Source organism: Arvicanthis niloticus, chromosome 6, assembly GCF_011762505.2.
Source record: "Arvicanthis niloticus isolate mArvNil1 chromosome 6, mArvNil1.pat.X, whole genome shotgun sequence".
Lineage (NCBI taxonomy): Eukaryota > Metazoa > Chordata > Mammalia > Rodentia > Muridae > Arvicanthis > Arvicanthis niloticus.
The window spans coordinates 26,549,918-26,566,533 of NC_047663.1; the positions used below are offsets into that span (position 1 = coordinate 26,549,918).

The following is a 16,616-nucleotide window of genomic DNA, read 5'->3' on the forward strand; positions in this document are numbered from 1 at the left end:
GGGGTGGACTTTAAGGTTTTAAAAGCCCACACCAGGCCCTGACTCTCTCTGCCTGCTGCCTGCAGATCATGGTGTGAAGTTCTCAGCTACTGCTCAAGCACCATGTATACAGCCATGCTCCCACCATGCTGAAAATGGACTAACCTCTAAAATGTAATCAAGTTCCCAACTAAATGCTTTCTTTTATGAGTTTCCTTGGCCATAGTGTCTTTTCATAGCAAGAGAACAGTGACTAAGAATTTATATATATATATATATATATATATATATATATATATATATATATATATATGTGTGTGTGTGTGTGTGTGTGTGTGTGTGTGTGTGTGTGTGTGTGTATACACACATTTTTTTTTTTGAGACAGAGTCCCACTAGGTATCCCAAGCTGGCCTCAAAATAAACTATGTCAATTTCCTCAATGCTGGAATTGCTTGCTGTGATGGTTTGTATAGGCTTGACCCAGGGAGTGGCAATGTTAGGAGGTGTGGCCCTGTTGGAATAGATGTGTCATTGTGGGCATGGGCTTTAAGAGCCTCACCCTAGCTGCTTGGAAGCAAGTCTTCTCCTAGCAGCCTTCAGATGAAGATGTAGAGAACTCTTAGCTTTGCCTGCACCATGCCTGGCTGGATGCTGCCACGTTCCATGTTGATGAAAATTGATAATGGACTGAACCTCTGATCCCGTAAGCCAGCCCCAATTAAATGTTGTCCTTATAACATTGCTTTGGTCATGGTGTCTGCTGACAGAAGGAAAACCCTGACTAAGACACATGCCATCATGCCAGACACCAGACCATGGTTCTTCCTCTTCATCCTGTGTCTCTGTTTGCAATGTCCTTTTCCCTGGGAGGATCATCTCTCATCTATTCATAACATAAGCCTTTTGTGCTCAGTCCTCCAAGGAATTATTCCTCTATCCTTTCTTCCAGGACTCAGTGTGCCCTTTCAGCTGGATTAGGTAGCCCTCCTAGATGTTCCTGTAACATCCCACAGACCTCTCTGATATTTATTTCAGGGAGCACTCTGTACCATGGATGTTTGTCTATGATTCTTTCAGACAGTAGCTGTCAGCTGACAAAGCCTCAAATCTGTGCCTGTGATTATATTCTCAGCCCTAAGCAGCACCTGACTGACCTATTAACTGAGCCTGCTTCTTTGGCTGCTTAAATACCTTCCTCCGCTTCTGTTTACCCTTAAGGTAAAGAAGAAAGTTCCTCTCGTTTTAGATAGGGTTCCCTGTGTAGACCAGGCTAGCCTGGAACACACTATGTAGCCCATGCTGGATCTGAATTTGTCATCCTCTTCCCTCCATCTCCCTAGTCTTGGCATTATAGACATGTTCTACTATGCCCAAATCATAAAAACAATTATTTAAAAATTTTTATTTATATTTTACTTCTTTATTTTTAATTGTGTGTGTTTGTGTGTGCATGTGCGTGTCTGTGAACATGCATGCATGCACACTCTTGGAGGCCAGATATGTCAGATCCCCTAAAACTGTAGTTACAAGTGGTTGTGAGCTTCCCAGTGTGGGTGCTGGGAACCAAACTGCGTCCTCTGCAAAAGCAGCATTTGCTCTTAACTACTGAGCTCTCTCTCCAGCCCCTCACGAAGAAAATTTATCATTGGTGCCACAGAAAGATCCTTCAAGACTTTACCTGGCTTTCCCTCTCTGCTTCTCCCTCTTTACACTGTGCTCTTTTGCTGGTGGCTGCCTTGACTTCGTTCATTGTGTGCTTCTCCACCGCTCTCGAAGCTCCCATTCTGTATGTGACCTCTATTGACTTCACTGAGAATTCTTTTTGGTTTTTCTCCACCAAATTCCATGAAAATAAGAACCAGCTAGTCTTTCTCATGCTTCTGGCTATCCTGCCTTATGCATAACAGACACTCAATACATTATATAAACTGTAAACAATGCAATTCTGACCCTATGGATCTCTCTCTCTCTCTCTCTCTCTCTCTCTCTCTCTCTCTCTCTCTTTCCCTCACCTCTTGTCTTCAAGCCATCCCAGCTAGGGCAGGTTTTTGTTTTCTTTTTTAATTTGTTTCATTTTAATGAAACAGGGTCTTCCACTCAAGCTTCCTGTGTTCTCCTGAGCGTCCTGTCTCTAACTCTCTATTGCTGATGCGTTAGACAAAGGCCACCATACCCAGCTTATGTGGTGCTGGGAATGGAACCCTGGGTCTCCCACATGCCAGGTAAGCACATTACTAACTAAGCTCCTATCCCTACATTGTGGTCTAAATAACTAGGAAGGGGCTATCAGAATAGAGCATGAGGCAGGATGGCCCTCATCCCATCATCTAGCTCAAACTACATAGATAAGAAGAAAAGATGGGTGTGGGGCCATTCTAGGAGACTAGAATGCTCACTAGGACTGCTCTCTGGGGCCTTGGGGCATTGCAGGCACTTCTAGAGGACATGTGCCACCTGCTCAGCTGTCCAACTCTCTCCATGCCTTCAATTCTACATTCTTCCCTGCCACATTCCCCCCAGTGGAGGTCCCTCACTGCTTAACACTTCCTTCCTGTATCCCTGTATCCCATCACTGTCGAATAGGCAAAGGCAGGCAGGTGGAGGAAGATGCTGGAGAACAGGACTGAGAACCCACTCTGTGGTTGTTTTTTCTCAGCATCTTTATTTGTGTCTAAGAGGAAGTAAACATTGATCCCTAGGTATCCCAGATACACTTGGATGTGGCTAAGGAGGGACAGAGAAAGGGTGACGGTGGTGAGGGTGGGCCATCAGCTTATCACACAAGTGCCTTTCTCCTTGAAGGGATTCTTGTCTTCTGGGATGCCTTTGAGAAGAGGGTCGGCCCCTGCTTGGGTCTCTACATAATCTTTGATTTCCTTTCCTGTCTTGGAAATCTGTAAGATGACAAAACATGGTCACAACTCTTGTTCGTTTTTCAGAATCCATGACTTGGCAATCGGAGGAAGATGGGCCGGGTAGGGATGAGGTCAAAGAGGAAGGAGGTGGGAGAAAGAGGCAGGCAGGAAGCTGAGTCCCTTGGACCAACCCTTAAACCCCTAATGAGATCATGCCAGCCCAGCCTGGAGACGCCGCTCTCAGTGTCTCTCCTGTGCCCAGGGACATGAGGTGGACATCAAATATCTTCTACATCCCACCCCAACCCAGTGATACATCCTGTGCCTGGTGTCTCCTCAAGTTTTGAACAGAAAGAGATACGGAAGCCAAGAAGAGTGACTGCATGCTCACCGGATCACGTGGGTTCTTCACTTCCTTCTTCAGTTGCTCCACCTCCATCTTCAGCAGCTCCTTCTCACTGAGATCCTGGGCCATCCTGCCCTCGAGGGAGACCCGGGTCCTGACAGGATCCCACACCCATGAGCACTTCCCCCTTCCGATTCTACACTCTTCCTGTTCTTAGACAGGAACAATCAAGGTTCCTCGTTGGTCAACATTTCTACAACGTATCCCTCCACCCAATGTACCCTCCACGCCTTGCTCTATCGAGAGCAAAGGCTTAGAAGGACTAGAAGTGACCTGTGAGCTAGGGGTGGCACAATCTTTGCCCTTGAATAAGACCCCCTCTATGGAGGAAACAGAAAAAGAGGAGGAAATGAAGGTTAAGCTGGAAACTTTGGAATGGAGAAGCGACTGCTCTAAGTGACGACTCGGGGATGCCTTGTCTCTAGGTCCCGACAGGGGACAGTATGCCCAGTGTTAAGACTAGGAGTTTTGGAGGCCCACAGAGTCCAGCAGTGACCCCCAACTCTGCTGCTTCCTCCTGTGCAGGCTTAGACAAGTCACACGGATTCTTTGGGTCTTAGTTTCCCCATCAGCAAATGAGTGTAACAGTGGTAGCATTGTTTGTTCTTAGAGACAGCGTCTCACGTAGCCCAGGTTGGCCTCAGACTCTTGTATGAAGCTGAGGATGACTTTGAACTCCTGATCCTTCCACCTCCTCCTAAGTTCTGGAATTACGAGGCATGTACCACAATACCTGATTTGTGTGCTACTGGAGATGGAACCCAGGACACTGGGGATGCTAGGCAAACATTCTGTTGATTGATTTACATCCTTAATCCCACTTTTAGAACACTTATTGCTCTTGCAGAGGATGAGGTTTCGGTTCCCAGCATCCTCCTAGTGCCTCACAACCATCTATATAACTCCAGTTCCAGGGAATGCAATGCCCTCTCCTGACCTCTGTGAGACCCAGGAGTGTGTGTGGTACAGTACATCCATGCAAGCCCAACATTCATACATCTGAAATAAAAAAGACAACAATGCACAGGAAGCATACTGCCTGGCACATAATGACCAGGGCACATTCTCTTCTTCTTCTTCTTTCTGACAATAACATTATTACCATCGAGACTCCAGGTAACCAGGAGGGAGCCAGGCCTGGTGCTCAAACTTAGTAAAGCTAAGACTAGATCCCAGCCCAGTGCCCCAAAGCCTCCTTACCTGTTAGAGCTCTCTCCAAATCACCAGTCCAGGACCCAGACACAATGGTGTTTGAACTTCCTAGCGCCTCATCAGCTGAAAATCTTCAGATAAAGCAGATGGTTGGCAAAGCCAAATCTCTGCTGCCTAAGCTGATCATGGGTTCTAAGTCCTGATCCTGGCTGAGCCTCCCAGCCCTTCACTCCTCCACAGCAGACACTAAGGTTCTAAAACAGGCCACCTCCACCACGGGTCCCTGAGCACACATCAGCCTCTCTTTAGTGACCACACCCCCTTTCCCTGCTCCACAGCTTCCCTCTATCCCTACTGTACGCCTGCCCTGCCTGTCTTTCTCCATCACAAAGCCTGCTCCGCCCCATGGGATTAGCTCCTAGCTTTCCCCATCCTGAAGCCCCCTCCCCATGCTATTTTCGGGGGTTCCATAATCTCACCGATCAACGGTCTTCAGGCTCGCTCTTCATTCGCTCCATAAAGACATACCCTCAGTTCCAATGCTCAACAGTTAGTATCCAGTGGCCGTGTCCACCCTGATCCCGTGTCCTTTGCTTCCTGGCCTCCCTGGCCTCCCTGGAGTGTGGAACTCCCTTCTCTTCAGTCCCCAACACTCCCCTACAGCCTGCTCCTTCCTGTTGCCTCTCCCAGGACCACCTGACACCACTATGACATTTAGCAGAGCAGAGCTCCGACCCTGGCTGACATTTGTCCAATAGCAAGGGACATTCTTGAGGAAACGTTAAGGAGCCAGTGTGGTTAGTTGAGGTTCCTCTTCTGCCAGGAGAATGACAAACTGGGAGGGGGAGGGTTTCTGCAAAGCCATCCCAGACTCAGGATCAAATCCCACTCACATCTCCTTGAACTCAAGTTTAGGCCTATGGGCCCATCCAGTTCCCGGCTAACACATGCGCCCGGCTCAGCACTCAGGCCACCGGTGCTCTCCCAAGCCCACACATCCATCCGGACTGGTGTTATCCCACAGACGAGGCCTTCCTGTGGCTCAGTCCTCATTCTGGCTATTTGGTCAATTTCATCTTCTCCTACCTTCATTAGGCACAAAATACTGGTCCCGGGACTTCCTACCTGACCCTTCACAGGCTTGCCCACAATTCTTCAGGAACTCTAGCTGTGTCTTCCTGGTGTCTAACCCTGATTCTTCTTGCTGCTACAGTGAGCTGTTTATCACTGTAGCTGTACTGCCAGCCGCCCCCCCCCCCCCCAGTATGACTTATCTCCATATCCTAAACACCTTCCACTCCCCGATCCCATGGTGACTCATCCCAAGCTTCCCAAGGAAGCCTCCACCCTCTGCCCTTTCCTCCCCTCTTCCATGAGTGGAAAATCCACCCCCGTAGCAGGCCAGCCCCTTCCTCCTGTCTCTACTACCCCATCCCCCCATCAACTAGCTTCCTCTCCAGGACCAGGGAGCAATCACAGATGCCCCGACCTTGGCTTCCTTTGCCTGGTGAGATTGGGAGACTGAGCCCCCACCAGGCCCCTGGCTTCCCCCTTCTCCTGAGCAGGGGACAGAGAGGCCCAGGCCCAGGGCTCAGGGTCTGACTTCCTCTTGTCCCGGAATGAGCATGCCTACCCCTTTGCAGGCAGGTTTGGGTCTCTCACGCAGAGGAAACCAAAAGCAGAGGGAGGGAAGGCAGAGCGGCCAATCAGGGGCAGGGTGAGGCTTAAAACCCAGCAGTCTCCCCAGGGAACCCCACCGAGGCCGAGCCATGGCGGAGCTGCAGCAGCTGCAGGAGTTTGATATCCCCACGGGTCGGGAGGCTCTGCGGGGCAACCACAGCGCCCTGCTACGGGTGGCCAACTACTGCGAGGATAACTACTTGCAGGTAAGTGGAGAGGGCTCAGGTCAGGATACACCTCTCGGGGACCTGCAGCCCAGCGCCTCTGCCAGGCTCATCTGACAGGTATCTGTTCCCGCCTTGGCTGAGCCATCTTCAGGCTTCAGCATCATCCCAAGCTTCCCAAAGGCCACAGCCCTTGTTCTCAGGCCGTAGCCTCAAGAGGTAGAGGATATGTGTACATCACTGTATCTGTAATCGGTTCTCCCACCTTGCCTCAGCTCATCCTCTCATGGGTGCTGCTACTGTCTTCAAGCTAGCTCTGGGGAATCAGAAAACTTCCCACACACGGGAAAGGGGTTTGTTCCTTAGTATTTGAGAGAGAACAGAGGAGAGTCGGAGCAGATCCTGTGGAGAGAATGGGGTATGCTGCAGAGGCAGGGGACTCAGTCTGGCTTCTGAGAAATGACAGAGAGGCACTGTAGAGCAGCCTCAGACCTTTACATTATGTGTGGTTTTTGAGACAGGCCTAGGCTGTATGGCCTAGGCTGGCCTTGAGTTTACTGTAGCTCAGGCTGGCCTTGAGGTCACTATAGCCCAGGCTGCCCTTGAGTTTCCTGTAGCCCAGCTTAGCCTCAAATTTACAGTCCTCTTGTCTAAGCCTTCCCTCAGTGCTGGGATTACAGGCTCCCACAACCTTACCTGGCCATTGTTTGTGTCAAGTCATTTTGTTTCAGTTTGGAGTAGTCTCAGTCACATAACATTGATTCCTGGGGAAAGAAGAGGGCCAGAGAGGACTTTGTGATTGCCCTCCTGCTCCGTTGTCAATCCTCACAGCCACCATGTGAGACGAAGACTATAATTCCTGTTTTAGGAATGTGAAAACAGCAGCTTGTGTGCACTAGTGCGCTGATGTGTGTGAGTGTGTGTGTGTGTGAGTGTGTGGCAGGAAAGGTGACTTGTCCGGAGTCACCCAGCCTACTATCTGTCTGATACAGTGTATAGCTTCAGTTTTTTTTTTTTTTTTTTTTGGGGGGGGGTTGTTTTTGGGTGTTTGTTTGTTTGTTTTTCTAGACAGGGTTTCTCTGTGTGGCCCTGGCTGAGTTTACTCTGTAGACCAGGCTGGCCTTGAACTAAAAAATCCGCCTGCCTCTGCCTCCTAAGTGCTGGGATTAAAGGCGTGCACCACCACTGCCCGGTGTGGCTTGAGTTTATCTACACTCCTTGTCCTTTCCTCTGCTCCACTAAGAGTGACAGGCCAAGTCTGCAACCTCTTGTTCTCAGGCCATAGCCTCAGAGCCTAGCCGGACTGTGAGACCACACCAGGGGCCTCCTCCTGTAGTAAGAAGGCTAGGGAGACAAGAGAGCCGAAGGCCTATGGGAAATGGCAGAGCCAAGAGGCAATGATAGCCAAGTTCTCTGTGCACCCTCCCACAGCCTCTCCTTGTCCCTTCCCCAGTCCTGCCAGGTAAGCACTATGCACACTTCACTGAAAAAGCTGAGGTTTGGAAAGGGTTAGATTGTATTTCCAGAGGACTCCAAGGTAGTCACTGAGACAGGATTCGAACTCCGATCACTAGCTGGTTGTAGTGGCCCATACCTGTGAACTTGGGAGGCTATGGCAGGGTGATCTTAGAAAGTTCTACCTGTCTTCTAGTCTACACAGTGAGTCCAAGTCAGTCAGGATGACATAGCAAGACACTACCTCTAATCAACCCAAAACAGCAAAGCAAAATCCCAAATAAAAGAGCAGCCAGGAATCTGACTCCTGAGCTCAGCTCTTAACCCTTTAGGCCACACTGCTACCTCGAGTGTCATTTCAGGGTGTTGTGTGACCAGCCTGTAGATAGATAATCTGGCTTGTGGCTTATATACCAGTCCTGCCCACCTAGCACTTAGGTATGCAGGCATGGAGACAGCCCTTTCCATTCCAGTGGTGTCTTCCCACACCTCAAAGTGGTTGCTAGTGGGTGTAATCCCATGTGTGCAATTGGTGTGCACGCACGCACGCAGGATCTGATGCCGCAAAGCTGAGTCACAGGGTCTGCCACCTATCGACTTAGGAACATGTGGTGTGTTTCCCATTGAGCGGGCGCTCTCTCTCTTTCTCTCCCTCTCTCTTTCTTCCTTCCTTCTTTCCTTCCAATATTGCCACTCTGTAGCTCAGGCTGCCCTTGAATTTATGACCTGCCTGCTTCAGCTCCCTTATCCCCCCAGAAGACTGAAATTACAGGCCTGTGCCACCATTTGGGGGGTGAGATGAGGTTCCTTTTAAACTCTATACCTTCTCCAAACTGGTTATAAGTATTAATTGGAACAATGAGTTGAACCATTTGCCCAGGGCCCATCATCCTTTAAGGGCAGAATAAATGTAGCTGCTGCTGTTCCTGTTTTCATTTCACAGGGATAAAAGGCACATGCTTTTAAGGATAAAAGCGATGAAGTCCCATTCTATCCAGGTGACAGCCTTTGCAAACACACTCAGGGTATCAGAAGCCCCACGGCCCAGGTTGGAATCCCTGGATTCCTTTGTGTAGAGCACTGGCCCCTAGACCATACAATTAATAACCCTCTCTGCCTGTCTACAGAGGAAAAATTGTGGACGATGTCTTTAATAAGGCCTCTGTCCATCCCATCTTTCCCCAACTAAGTGTCAGAAGCCCATGCAGGAGGCAGATGGGTCAGCTATAGGGTTCTCAGTCAGGGTTGACTGAGTGTAAAAAACAGGGTCATTTGCATGACAGACTAAGTGAAGGATCCCAGACCCTTGTTCCTCCAGACCTGACTTTAGGCCAAGATTAAAGCTAGAGTTAGAAACATCTGGACTAGAAGAACACAGAGCTGGGCCCAACAGATATTTTTCTTGTTTGGATTGCAAAGTCCATGTGCCGGGCTGGGTAGCAGGCAGAGGGGACCTGTCTTCTTACCCATGAAACAAAGACCTAGAGCAAAGCCTGCAGTCCTCTCTAGCTTCTTTGCCTAGCCAATGCTTTGGGTGGCATATGCTGATGAGATGTAAAATTTATTGCATATGCAGATGACATGTAAATCGGCACTCAAATGAACATCACTTTCCTGCTGTCAGAAAAGAAAAGTAGGAAAGGGAAAGACCATGGAGGGGGGGGGGGGGCGGTTTCCAGAAGGTTCTAGTTCAGATTGCATGAGCAGACTGCAGAGGAATCTCATGGAAGACAACTCTGATAGCACCAGTGATGGGTTCTGTGGAGTACACAAAGTTCCAAGCCAGGAGGCCACAGGCACCCAGTGTTGCCTGTCAGCACACTGCCCCTTCTAATTTGCCTTGGATTCACCTCTGCCTCCCTCCACCACCCAAAAGGACAGGCTTCAGTGCAGCAAGCTCATGATTGATGGGGAAGGAGGAAGCTGCTGGTGAAGCAAGAGACCCAAAAAGGTTTACCCAGCCATGAAGGTCTGGTTTGGGACACACACACACACACACACACACACACACACACACACACAAATCCTTTTTGTCTTTAGCCACTCTCTGGCCATCCCTTTCCCACTGACTGGCAGTATGGCACTGGCCAGTGTCCGGCATGCAGTAGGAAGCTGCCCAGCTAGGGTTGGTTCCCCTTTGACCTGTCAATCAGCCAACAAATGCACATTTATTTAACATCTTCTCTGTGTTGGGGACTATGTCAGCATAGGATGCAGAACAGAAGGGACCAGCTCACTGTTTTCATGCTATTTATATTTGGATGGGGGAGGGGTGAAAAGAAAAAAAAAAGAACAGGGCAAATATGATATATGTCATAAAGGTGGGCTGGGTAAAAGCTCAGGGCGCTGAGAGAAGGGGAGAAGCTGGAACTATCTAGTGAAAGGAGCTCCAAGCAGTGTAAGCATCACGGCCCCAAGGCAGGAACAATCTCTCTTGCTAGGGATTAGCACACCAGGATCTAGTGTGGCTGGAGAAAAGCAAGGGATGTGTGTGGAAGGCAGAGGACAGTACTTTAAAGCCAACTGTGAATGATCGGGTGACGGTATTGCACGCCTTTGATCCCAGTATTCAGGAGGCAGAGGCAGGTGGATCTCTGAGTTCAAGGCCAGTCTGGTCTACAGAGTGAGTTCCAGGACAGCCAGGCTACCCTATCTTGAAAAACATAGTAATAATAATAACAATAACAACAACAACAATAATAAAGCCAACTGTGCTGGCACACACCTGTAATCCTAGCACTTAGGAGGCGAGATGGAGGCAGGAGGATCAGGAGTTCAAGGCCAGCCTAGGTTACATAGAGAATTTGAGCTTACACTACATAAAACCCTGTTTCAAGAAAGAAAGAAAGAAAGAAAGAAAGAAAGAAAGAAAGAAAGAAAGAAAGAAAAGAAGTGAAGCATGTTAGAAAGCTGTCAGAGGGAAGGAGAGGATGAAGTCATTTGGTTCTGGGACTCGGTGCCCCTCTTTCAGTTCCCACACACCTTCCTGAGGGTTGGGGCTAAGGAAGTGTGAGGTCAGTAGGGGACTGTCACTTCGGTTTGGGGACTTTGGTTTGCAGGTAAGAGCCTGGTTTTGGCTGGTTGGTTTTTAAGTGGCTGAATGTCTCCTCTAGCCAGCATTCCCTTCCCCTTCCCCTCACCAGCCAGCCTGCAAACACTTGCTGAGGAAGGCAATAGGGTCCTCTCAACTCTGTCCTCACCTCACTGAAGGATAGGATTCCTGCCCCGACCCCCACAGCCAGTTCCCTCAGGCTGCAACGTGCTTTCCCAGTATTCTTTGCATTGTCCTCCCAAGTCCCTCTCACTACAACACCATCCTTCTGGAAGCTACCTCAGGCATCTTAGGACCACAGCTTTCTCCAAGTTCAGCTCGGGCCTTCTTTAGATTCTCTTTGGGCTCCATCCTCCATGCCAAGGAAGCAGTGGAATGTGCTGGCCTCGGGCCAAGGCTGTGTGTATTTCAGGCCACAGACAAGCGGAAGGCACTGGAAGAGACGATGGCTTTCACCACCCAGGCCCTGGCCAGTGTGGCCTACCAAGTGGGTAACCTGGCCGGGCATACTCTTCGAATGCTGGATCTGCAGGGTGCTGCCCTGCGGCAGGTGGAAGCCAAGATGAGCACCCTGGGCCAGGTAAGGATGTGGGAAGGCATCCCCTTCCCATCCCCACTCTTCAGTGGGGGAAATAGCCTCTATGACAAAATTCCCTTCATTTTCTCCTTGTCCACCTTGTCAACTCAACTGCAAAAGGTTGGCACGTTCTGAACTGTGGAGACTTCTATCATGGCTATGTTTTAGTGGGATTCTTGCTACCCCATTAAGACACCAAGTTCTCTGAAAGTAGACCTCTCTCTCTCTCTCTCTCTCTCTCTCTCTCTCTCTCTCTCTCTCTGAATGTTATGCTAGATGTCTAAAAGCTTTGTTTGCTCTCCATAGTACCTGCAGAGAGCAGGACAGACCAAAGGCCATCCTGTCTTCCTTGGAATACATTCAATGATTAATAAATGCCCTCCACTCAGGCTAGGCAAGCCCATCTTCAGCCCCACAAGAGTTCCTGCCAACCCAGTAGAGTCCCTACCCTTGGCTCATAAATACCTACCCTTGGTTCATAAATACTTTCAGCCTTCCTTCCTGGATCCTTGACCCCACAAAGCCTATGAGAGTTACACTTTTGGTTTGACCGTATGTCCCCAAGGGGTCAGTGTATGGGGTGTGTTTTCCTCTTCCTGAAGACCCAAGGTCCCACCCCTCAAGGCACATTCCAAGAGGAAGCTAATTCACAGACTAGTCCCCTAAAGGGGAGAGAGCTGATTTAGTTACACTTCTCTGCCACCTCCACAGTGCGCCCTTCTGCACCAAAGCCTGCCCTGTCCTTCGTTGCTTCCCAGAAACTCCAGGGGTGTTTTTCTCCCTTCTCTTCTGGTTCCTGCACAACTAATAAAAACTCTCATTCTCTTCTACCAGGAAGTCAATCTAAAGTGGCTCCCTCCTCTCCTGTTACTCTTTCTCCAATTGCTGAACAGCCATGACACTCTCTCTGGGTTTCCCTACCTCCCGTTCTTTCCTCCTCCCTTGTTTGTTAAGATTTATTTTATATGACTACACCATAGCTATCTTCAGAAACGCCAGCACAGGGCATCAGATCCCATTATAGGTGGTTGTGAGCTCACCACGTGGTTGCTGGGAATTGAACTCAGGACCTGGAAGAACAGTCAGTGCTTTTCACCACTGAACCATCTCTCCAGCCCTCCTCCTCTGTTTTGAGACAGGGTCTCACTATGTAGTCCTGGCTAGCCTAGAACTCATCATATAGACCAGGTTACCTTCAAAGTCACAGAGATCTACCTGCCCCTGCCTCTGCCTCTCTCTGCCTCTCTCTGTCTCTCTCTGCCTCTGCCTCTCTCTCTCCCTCTCTCTCTGCCTCTCTCTCTGCCCCTGCCTCTGCCCCTGCCTCTGCCTCTCTGCCTCTCTGCCTCTCTGCCTCTCTGCCTCTCTGCCTCTCTGCCTCTCTGCCTCTCTGCCTCTGCCTCTGCATTAGCTTTCTCTCTCTTAAAAGGAATGAAGGAATGGTGTTAAACAGCCTGTTTCTCACGGTCTCCTCCCACCTCCCACCTTGTCGTGCAGATGGTGAACATGCATATGGAGAAGGTAGCCAGAAGGGAGATTGGCACTTTGGCCACTGTCATGCGGCTGCCCCCTAGCCAGAAGGTCATCCCTCCTGAGAGCCTGCCTCCCCTCGCTCCCTACTGCAGAAAACCCCTCAACTTTGCCTGCTTAGATGACATTGGCCATGGGATCAAGGTAAGGGAAACCCTGCTCTTCCCTGCTGCCACCCTGTCCTGCCGTGTCACTCCCTCCTGTCTCTCCTCTTTCTAAGCTACCTCACAACCCCTTCCTCTCACACCCCAGGACACACGGCCTAAAAACTCCATACGCTCCCAAGGTCCTTGACTACCCTCTACCCTGCACTCAGACACTGCTTCTGGAAGATGATGAACTGCCTCTGCCCCCACCCCCAGTGGGTCGTGTGTGTGTGTGTGTGTGTGTGTGTGTGTGTGTGTGTGTGTGTATGTGAAGGGGAAGAGGGGGAAGGGTGTCAGGGCATGCATGAGAACCACTCCTCAGCCACATGAGAACAGCAACTTCCTCTGTCTGGGGGTTTGAGGTCATGGCTCTAAGAAGTCACTCCACAATGCTGGTGGTAGGGACACAGGAGGCAGCAACAGAAAGCAGAGTTAGTGGAGGGGACCTTTTCACATTTTGTCCCTACTGCTTCATGTCAGATTAGATTAGACACTTTCTTGGGTCTTAACCCCTTGATATTATGCCAGATCCCCAGAAGAGAAAATAACTCTTTCCTTCAGTTCCCAGGTCCCTATACCTCCCTCTTTCCTGTCCAGCCTTCTTATCTTTGTTTTTCTTTTGGTGGTGCTGTGGATGGAACCCAGGCCTTCTATAAACTCAGAAGTTCCATCCCTGAGCTATGTGCCCAGCCTCCAACTTACCCTTTATTCTCACGTCTTGTCTCTAGTGGGGCAGGGTGACTGAGACCATGAGCCCCAGGTGCTCATGCGGGAGGGGGAGGGGGGCCAGTTACCTAGGTGTCTCATGCCTTGGGAGATGCACCCTATCGTTGAGACTTTCCTAAGTGTCTTGGGTTCTGCCATCCCCCTGCCTTGAATTTGGGGAGGTCACTTCCATAGGTTTATGAAAAAACGATGAGTTTCCTGTGATGTGTGTTCTGTCTCCACCGACTACTCAGCTCCTGGCAGAGTACAAAGCCTAATCAGAACTAAGGCCCACCAAGCTACCCAGGTCCCTGGGAATTTGAGATAGTGTGGGGGTGCAAAGGCCAACTCAGTCACTGTGGCTATGCAGAGGAAGTGGCCCTCAGACGCACGTCTGTGCTGCGGGTTTCTTTCTGTGGGATGGCTTTGGGGGACCTGCTGCAGGCTTAAGGGGTGGGGTGGGAGGAGGGCTGAGAAGTGGAAGTAGGAACTTGCTGAGTCTGGCTGGCCCTCCCAGTTGTCGCCCTCCCCTCCCCCATTTCCTCTCAGAGATGAGGGTAAGAATGGCTCCCCTTGTCCCAGATGTCACCCCTATCCTCCCTTCAGGACTTGAGCACGCAGCTGTCACGGACCGGGACCCTGTCTCGCAAGAGCATAAAGGCGACTGCTACACCTGCTTCCGCCACGCTGGGGTGAGGCCTCAGGCCATGTGAACCAGCCCTGCCCAGCCACTCAGCAGTGGTTCTCAGCTGCTTCCCCCCACCCCTCACCCGCAGCACCTGACGCCTTGATGCTGCTGCGCCTGGCGCCCAGCTTCTCCCTCTGCGAGTCGCCCTTCCTCAACCCTAAGCCTTGCTCAACAGAGACCCCTCCTTCCTTATGCCACCCCACTCCACCCCCTAGGAGACCACCCCGGATCCCTGAGCCGGTGCAGCTCCCGGCAGTGCCCGATGGCAAGCTCTCCGCTGCCTCCTCTGCCTCTTCCTTGGCCTCAGCAGGGTGAGCGTTTGAGTCCAGTGGGTGGGTAGACAGCAGGTAGATTTTGAGAGGAGGCTTCCAAGCAGACTTGTGGTTGAGAAAACTAAAAACCACTGGCTGGGGAAAATAATTGTAGGGCAGATTTTGCTAGGAGGGGTGGGGACCCTCGGGGACGCTGGGTTAGAAGGAGTCCCTTATCAGCATATGGTCTGGTCTTTTAGCAGTGCGGAAGGTGCCAGTGGGATCTCCCAGTCCAAGGGACAGGTAGCACCTGCAACCCCACCTCCTCCACCTGTAGCACCTGTAACCCCACCTCCTCCACCATTGTCTGCTGAGGTCTTCTTGCCGCCCCCTCCCCCTCCGCTGGAGGTGTCCCCGCGCCCTCCGGGTAAGATGTGTCCCACCTTCTCAATATTCACCTTGAGTCTCTCGTCCAGCCCTGTGTTCCCCAGGAACCCCCAGGGAAGCAGTGAACCGAGACTATGTTACACTAGCCTTGTGTTCGAAGCCTCTCTCTCTCTCTCTCTCTCTCTCTCTCTCTCTCTCTCTCTCTCTCTCCCCCTCTCTCTCTCCCCCCCCCCGAGACAGGGTTTCTCTGTGTAGTCCTGGCTGTCCTGGAACTCACTCTGTAGACCAGGCTGGCCTCGAACTCAGAAATCCGCCTGCCTCTGCCTCCCAAGTTTAAAGGCGGGTGCCACCACTGCCTGGTTCTCTCTTAACAGGACCTTTATAGCTTCAGCCACCTGCCTAGGGGTTGTCAGGCCGGATCTGTCTACCCTGTGCTAAGCACCAGCAGTGGGCTAGAGGCATTATGAGTGATGACAGGAACTGGTTAGATCTTAAGGATGTAGGGGTGGCCCATGTTACCTTTTTGTCTTCCTTCCCAGAAGCAGAGTTGCTCCTGCCTCCTCCTCCAGCTGTGGAGGGGGATGAACTGGGGCTGCTGCCTCCGCCCCCACCAGGTTTTGGACCCGATGAGCCCAGCTGGGTCCCTGCTGCCTACTTGGAAAAAGGTACTTTTGTACTCTTGGGACTGAAAGACACTAAATCCACTGGCAGGTTTCTGGCTTCTGTTGCTTTGGCCTTCACCTCTCCATCCCAGGGGCGTTTGCTCTCCCTGTCAAGGTGTGAGCCTACTCTGTTCTCCATCCCCTTCCTTTCTGATTAGCTGAGTTCTGAAGCCTGCTAGGAAAGAGCATCTGGCCTGGTATTGAATAGACTGTTTCGAAGCTCCCCCTATGGCCTGGTATTATAGCTCCTGTATCACTCTCTCTGTGTGTGTGTGTGTGTGTGTGTGTGTGTGTGTGTCTGATGGGACAACTCACAAGGTTCTCTTCCTGCCCCACAGTGGTGACACTGTACCCATACACCCGTCAGAAGGACAATGAGCTCTCCTTCTCTGAAGGCACCGTCATCTGTGTCACTCGACGCTACTCGGATGGCTGGTGTGAGGGTGTCAGCTCAGAGGGCACTGGATTCTTTCCAGGGAACTATGTGGAGCCTAGCTGCTGACAGCCCAGATCTGTCCCTGCACCGACCCTGCACTGCCTCGGTGGGCCTCTTGAGCCCCAAGAAGCCAGCTTCCACAGCCAAAGCTGGACTAAGGACCTGTCTACCTCTTGGGCTGTGAACTGTGTTCAGTCCCTGCTTCACAAAGCAGTGGGAAGGGGGATGGGCTAGAGAGGGGTGGTACTCAGGAGGATTGCTGCAGATAGCAAGAAGAAAAACAAAAAACAAATCTAGCAGGCAAGGAATTTAAGCACCTTGCCCAGAGGACCCCCAGGTCAGGCACAGAAGATCGCCAGCTTTGAATAAAACTCTGTTGACCTCCTGGTAGTTGCCCCAAAGGGCTAGAGGGCCAGATAGGGAGTGATGGAAAGGAAACATCATTGAACCCTGCAGACTGCCCCAGAACCCTCCATCTCAGACCTCTTTATTG

General features: G+C 50.9%; 2 protein-coding genes and 1 long non-coding RNA gene across 6 annotated transcripts; 2 read left to right on the plus strand and 1 right to left on the minus strand.

Annotated features, from left to right (window-relative positions):
* Positions 1 to 381: 381 nt before the first annotated feature.
* LOC143442690 (uncharacterized) lies at positions 382 to 3,233 on the plus strand. The gene is made up of 3 exons (XR_013111080.1): positions 382 to 683; positions 2,068 to 2,202; positions 2,920 to 3,233. It is a non-coding gene; the product is annotated as an uncharacterized LOC143442690 (long non-coding RNA).
* On the minus strand, positions 2,623 to 5,524 carry Gngt2 (G protein subunit gamma transducin 2). Of its 2 annotated transcripts, XM_076935924.1 has the most exons (4): positions 4,873 to 5,524; positions 4,442 to 4,524; positions 3,227 to 3,311; positions 2,623 to 2,874 (listed from the first exon to the last, which is right to left on the minus strand). In XM_076935924.1, the coding sequence occupies exons 3-4, from the start codon at positions 3,308 to 3,310 to the stop codon at positions 2,749 to 2,751; spliced, it is 210 nt and encodes a 69-aa protein (XP_076792039.1). In that variant the 5' UTR covers position 3,311; positions 4,442 to 4,524; positions 4,873 to 5,524; the 3' UTR covers positions 2,623 to 2,748. The 2 variants fall into 2 exon arrangements, with proteins under 2 accessions (XP_076792039.1, XP_034360129.1); XM_034504238.2 differs by lacking the exon at positions 4,873 to 5,524 and having other exon boundaries at positions 4,442 to 4,724.
* A 195-nt stretch (positions 5,525 to 5,719) lies between these two features.
* On the plus strand, positions 5,720 to 16,509 carry Abi3 (ABI family member 3). 3 transcript variants are annotated; one of them, XM_076935922.1, is made up of 9 exons: positions 5,720 to 5,900; positions 6,132 to 6,279; positions 11,157 to 11,324; positions 12,816 to 12,992; positions 14,306 to 14,391; positions 14,603 to 14,698; positions 14,899 to 15,065; positions 15,565 to 15,690; positions 16,026 to 16,509. In XM_076935922.1, exons 2-9 carry the CDS (start codon positions 6,163 to 6,165, stop codon positions 16,187 to 16,189), a joined length of 1,101 nt encoding a protein of 366 aa, XP_076792037.1. In that variant the 5' UTR covers positions 5,720 to 5,900; positions 6,132 to 6,162; the 3' UTR covers positions 16,190 to 16,509. The 3 variants fall into 3 exon arrangements, with proteins under 3 accessions (XP_076792037.1, XP_034363412.1, XP_076792038.1); XM_034507521.3 differs by having other exon boundaries at positions 5,720 to 6,279; XM_076935923.1 differs by having other exon boundaries at positions 5,720 to 6,279; positions 14,902 to 15,065.
* The last annotated feature ends 107 nt before the right edge of the window (positions 16,510 to 16,616 follow it).

What these genes read in the sequence shown, in the direction of transcription:
- Gngt2 (XM_076935924.1), bottom strand. Translation starts at nt 3,310, where the DNA reads ATGGCCCAGGATCTCAGTGAGAAGGAGCTGCTGAAGATGGAGGTGGAG. An exon ending in TGAAGAACCCACGTGATCCG is followed by an intron (nt 2,875 to 3,226) that starts GTGAGCATGCAG and finishes GTCATCTTACAG; the next exon opens with ATTTCCAAGACAGGAAAGGA.
- Abi3 (XM_034507521.3), top strand. Translation starts at nt 6,163, where the DNA reads ATGGCGGAGCTGCAGCAGCTGCAGGAGTTTGATATCCCCACGGGTCGG. An exon ending in CCTGCTTCCGCCACGCTGGG is followed by an intron (nt 14,392 to 14,602) that starts GTGAGGCCTCAG and finishes TCCACCCCCTAG; the next exon opens with GAGACCACCCCGGATCCCTG. An exon ending in TCTTCCTTGGCCTCAGCAGG is followed by an intron (nt 14,699 to 14,898) that starts GTGAGCGTTTGA and finishes CTGGTCTTTTAG; the next exon opens with CAGTGCGGAAGGTGCCAGTG.